This window comes from Entamoeba dispar, genomic scaffold (assembly GCF_000209125.1).
Source record: "Entamoeba dispar SAW760 scf_1105229461201 genomic scaffold, whole genome shotgun sequence".
In the NCBI taxonomy this organism is placed as follows: Eukaryota; Evosea; order Mastigamoebida; family Endamoebidae; genus Entamoeba; species Entamoeba dispar.
Window position 1 is genome coordinate 6,905 of NW_001854574.1, and position 4,069 is coordinate 10,973.

General features: G+C 21.4%; 3 protein-coding genes across 3 annotated transcripts in view, besides 10 other annotated features; all 3 read left to right on the forward strand.

The window, feature by feature from the left end:
• Positions 1-679: 679 nt before the first annotated feature.
• Positions 680-788: a sequence feature (AT_rich).
• Positions 789-855: 67 nt separating this feature from the next.
• Positions 856-899: a microsatellite.
• A 24-nt stretch (positions 900-923) lies between these two features.
• Positions 924-1,760, forward strand: EDI_002140 (uncharacterized protein; the record flags this gene model as incomplete). The annotated part of the gene is made up of 1 exon (XM_001738207.1): positions 924-1,760. One exon carries the CDS (start codon positions 924-926, stop codon positions 1,758-1,760), a length of 837 nt encoding a protein of 278 aa, XP_001738259.1.
• Positions 1,761-1,816: 56 nt separating this feature from the next.
• Positions 1,817-2,002: a sequence feature (AT_rich).
• A 45-nt stretch (positions 2,003-2,047) lies between these two features.
• Positions 2,048-2,120: a microsatellite.
• Positions 2,121-2,331: 211 nt separating this feature from the next.
• Positions 2,332-2,387: a sequence feature (AT_rich).
• A 127-nt stretch (positions 2,388-2,514) lies between these two features.
• On the forward strand, positions 2,515-2,880 carry EDI_002150 (uncharacterized protein; the record flags this gene model as incomplete). The annotated part of the gene is made up of 1 exon (XM_001738208.1): positions 2,515-2,880. The coding sequence occupies one exon, from the start codon at positions 2,515-2,517 to the stop codon at positions 2,878-2,880; it is 366 nt and encodes a 121-aa protein (XP_001738260.1).
• A 215-nt stretch (positions 2,881-3,095) lies between these two features.
• Positions 3,096-3,191: a sequence feature (AT_rich).
• Positions 3,192-3,239: 48 nt separating this feature from the next.
• Positions 3,240-3,285: a sequence feature (AT_rich).
• A 212-nt stretch (positions 3,286-3,497) lies between these two features.
• Positions 3,498-3,580: a sequence feature (AT_rich).
• Positions 3,581-3,686: 106 nt separating this feature from the next.
• Positions 3,687-3,719: a sequence feature (AT_rich).
• Positions 3,720-3,766: 47 nt separating this feature from the next.
• Positions 3,767-3,899: a sequence feature (AT_rich).
• Positions 3,900-3,954: 55 nt separating this feature from the next.
• EDI_002160 (uncharacterized protein) overlaps positions 3,955-4,069 on the forward strand; it is a gene marked incomplete at both ends in the record, with an annotated part of 1,253 nt that continues 1,138 nt past the window's right edge. The window contains one exon of the mRNA XM_001738209.1: positions 3,955-3,973. Coding sequence (XP_001738261.1) covers positions 3,955-3,973 — 19 coding nt within the window. The remainder of the gene's footprint in view (positions 3,974-4,069) is intronic.

Sequence of the window (4,069 nt, forward strand, 5' to 3'; positions counted from 1 at the left end):
CAATTGGTGAAACTGTGATATGTTTATTTTCCATTCAAACTCAGTTTAGTTCTTTTAGTTCTTCTTGCTATTTAAACTATTGTCTTTTTCATTTCTATTGATTTCAATTAATCATTCTAATAATCAAAATGTTATCTTAACTCTCATTTTCTTTTCATTTTCTTCCTTTTATCCTTTCTTTTACCGTCTTAAAGACCTTTAACTTCCTATTTCCGGATTATTTTTCATACGAAAAAAACACGACTTTCTATTCTTTTGAAATTTTCAATAGATCTTATAAAAACCATTATACCCCTATTTCCTTTTTTATATTGTATTACCTATGACTCAAGCTTTGGTTTATTCACTGAGACCTTCTACCACCAAAGAAATCAATGACTTTTTAAGTCTTTTTAATTACCTAAAAATGAAAAAATCTTCTCTTTAAGTAATTATTAGTTTAATTTTTAAAATGATAATATCATATGGAGAAGTTTATTAATATATAATGTTAGTTTTTGATTCAATTCGAAAATCTTTTTTTGATTTGGTTTTTAATAAATACAATTCAACAATTTTGTTTTTATCTATTAACTAATCATATTTGTTGAACAAAGAGAATAAAAATATGAAATTAAGATATAAAACAATAAATACTTAATAAAATGGAAGGATATTAGTTGGATAAAGAAGTATAATCTTTTATTTTTTATATATCATTAAGATATAATTCAAATAGTTTAAAAATGATATTAAAACAAAAAACTATATAAATATTAGTGATAATAATTAAGAAATATTTATTATTTCTGTTACTTGTATTGTTTTTTTTTAAGAAATAATACTAGATAGAATATTTCTTAATATCTTTTTTTTTAAAAATATGAATAAAAATAAAAAACTTAAAATAAATAAGAATATTTATAATCTATTTTATAAATAGAATGGATACAGAAATCAAAAACAGTGATCTAAAACTCTTTTATTGTAGAGAAATGCATTCATTCGGTCACACAAATGAAGGAAAAGAAATAGAAAAAAGTATAAAAAAGAAAATACAAACCAGATTATTTAGACCACTTATAACTATTTCCACAAGTAAAAAGAATAGTTTTATCTTTGAAGATCATATTAATGAAGAAGACTCTTTTATTATGGTAGTGAAACAACCAAAAGCAGCAAAAGGATATTCTGCTAATGCCATCAAAGAAAGACAAATTAAAAATGAAATGTGCTTCCAAGCTGCTGTTTCTCTTGCTCTTCTTCATCCATTTTGTGGATTTACAATTCGTAGACCAATTAAAGCATCTACAGCAACAAATTCTATGTCAGTTGTTACACATATTCATTATAAAAATGATACAATAGATCTTTTACAACTTTCATCAAATTGTTGTAATCTATTGTACTCAAAAACTGAAGAAAATTCATTAGAAAATATTGCTATTAGAAGAAGAGTGAATAAAAGTGTTGTATTCTTCATTTTGAATTATTTATTAGATCTTTTAAGAGAATTTGGATTCTTCTTTGACTCAATTTATGCTAAAAAGACTTGTAAAACACTTCAACAAGAACGTGTTATTAGAATTTATTTTAATAACAAACTCCTTTTTTCAAAAGATGAAATTCAACGTTACGGAAAGGTAATTAATGATTACTTATTTCATCTTGCTGATAAACAAACATCAGTATATGTCGATAAAAATGATCTAAAATTTGAACAATATATGGAAGCAAATATTCCTTCTTTTTATCAAAAGTTAGAATCTCTCTTTCGGTAAGTTGTAATTCCTTGTTTAAACCCCTTTAGTTAAAACTCTTTTTATGTTGTAATTTCTTTTATTTTTTTTTCTAAAATTTTTAAAGAATAACTTCATTGAATTAATTTTCATCTTTTTAATTAAATTTTATATTATTTTCTTGTTTAATAAAATCAATTTTACCAATATTTCAATACCCCCTTATAAAAAAAAATATTTATAAATTAAAAGAAATAATCAAATTTATGAAAAAACATTTATTAGAACTTTTTGATCTTATAACAGAAAATACTATAATTTTGTTATTCTAAAAATAAAAGTATCGTTATATATTACAATAAAAAATATAATAAAAATAAAGAAATAAATGGCACTAAGAATTCGAAGTGAAAGTTTCAAGATTTATATATTGTGGTAGTTTTTATTGTTGGAGTCATTTTTGTTCACAAAAATAAAAATAGACACAGCATTTTTAAAATCTTGTCAAATAAGAAGAGAAATAAACAAACATTGAGTCCGAAAAAAAAACAAAACATTCAGACTTTACCTAAATTAGTTTTATCCATATTTTCAAATAAAATCAAAAGAAGAGAAAAATAAAAATAAATTAATTTTTAAATAAACAATATTAGATAAAATAATAAATAACAATGGTACCAATTTCCCCAAAACTCCTTTGAGACAGATTAATTTGAGAAAGAACCTTCTATCTCTATTACACGAAACTTCATATTATTAAAGCTCATCTGTTTTATATATTATTTGTTACTTTCCAATGCAAACACCTCAACAAGTTCTTGTTTCTCCTACTTATATTGCTGTTCCACAATATCAACAACCAATTTATATAGAGAATAAACCACCAGTACAACAACAACCTGTTCGTTCAGTGATTTCTATTCCAGTACCTGTTGTTCCACAAACGAATAAAGAAAATGAAGTTAATGATACTGCTGCAAAAATTTCTTTATTATTTATTGTTATTGGATTCTTCTTTCCTTTAGTTTGGATTATCAATTATGTTCTTTTCAGTAGTAGTAAAGATAAACGAGCTTCTTTATTTGCTCGATTATCCTTATCAATGTTTGCCATCGGGGTTATCTTTTCTGTTCTATTTATTTGTTTTATGGTAACCTTTTGAAATTGGCTTTTTGTTGTCTGTTATATACTAATCATTAATTATTCCTTTGTTGTTTATTTTTACTTTATACTCATTAATGATTCTATTTGATAATTTAAATCTTTCAAATTCAACAACAAATTCAATTTTCTCTTTAGCTTAGGTCTTACTTTAAAAACTATTTTTAATTGAGTTCCATTCAAATTTAAATGGTATCAATTCAAATGGAAGAACTCAATAATATTCTTTAATACTTTTTATTTAAACCTTATAAATAAATATAGACAAGTATTAAAATAATTTCTTGATATAATGTTATTTTATTTATAATAGAATTTGCTGAAATAGAGAGAATATAAAAATTTTGAATTAGGTCTAAGAAATATTATATTATTGTTTAAATATAATTTAATTATTTGTAATATTCTTATTGAGTAATTATACGTTAATCTATTTATTGATAAAATCACATTCATTACTTCTCTTAATTCTCTAATTAATCCTAATTTTTATTAAAGCTCTTTCTATTTATCTTATTTATTTAATTTAATGTATTAATGCTTTGATATCAAACATCATTTTTTATTGGTTTATTTAACTATAAATATCTTTAAAATTCTTTTATAACATGATTGAACAATAATTGATTTATAGTATAATTATATAATAAATACTAATGCTAATCTAATAAATATTAAAAATAATTCCTTTAAAATTATTTCTCTTTATTTATTGTTTTATTCTCTATTTATCTTATGATGTTTTTATTTACTATCGAAATTAGTCTTTATTATGACCGTAATAAAAGTGAGTTATATGATAACTACTATAATAATATTAATAATAGTAATTATTATTTTCATAGTTTACATGAGAATATTAATTATTTATAAGAACATGGATTCTCATTTATTATTCTATTATTAATAATTAATTACAATTAACTTCTTCTCTTATTCAATTTAATTTTTTTGTTTTATTTAATAATTTAATATTTTTTTCCTTTTTACTTAAAACAAAATAATTGTAAAATTTAAAAACTAAACACTCCGTTAAAACAATTAAACATGCCCAATTAAATACAAAAATATAAGAATGAACGAATCCTTTGAACGTATATTACATTAATTAGTTATTTTTAACTTTAATATAGGAAAAAATAATGATTCTAGAAAGAATAGAAAAAAATAATATAACAAAAATATCAATC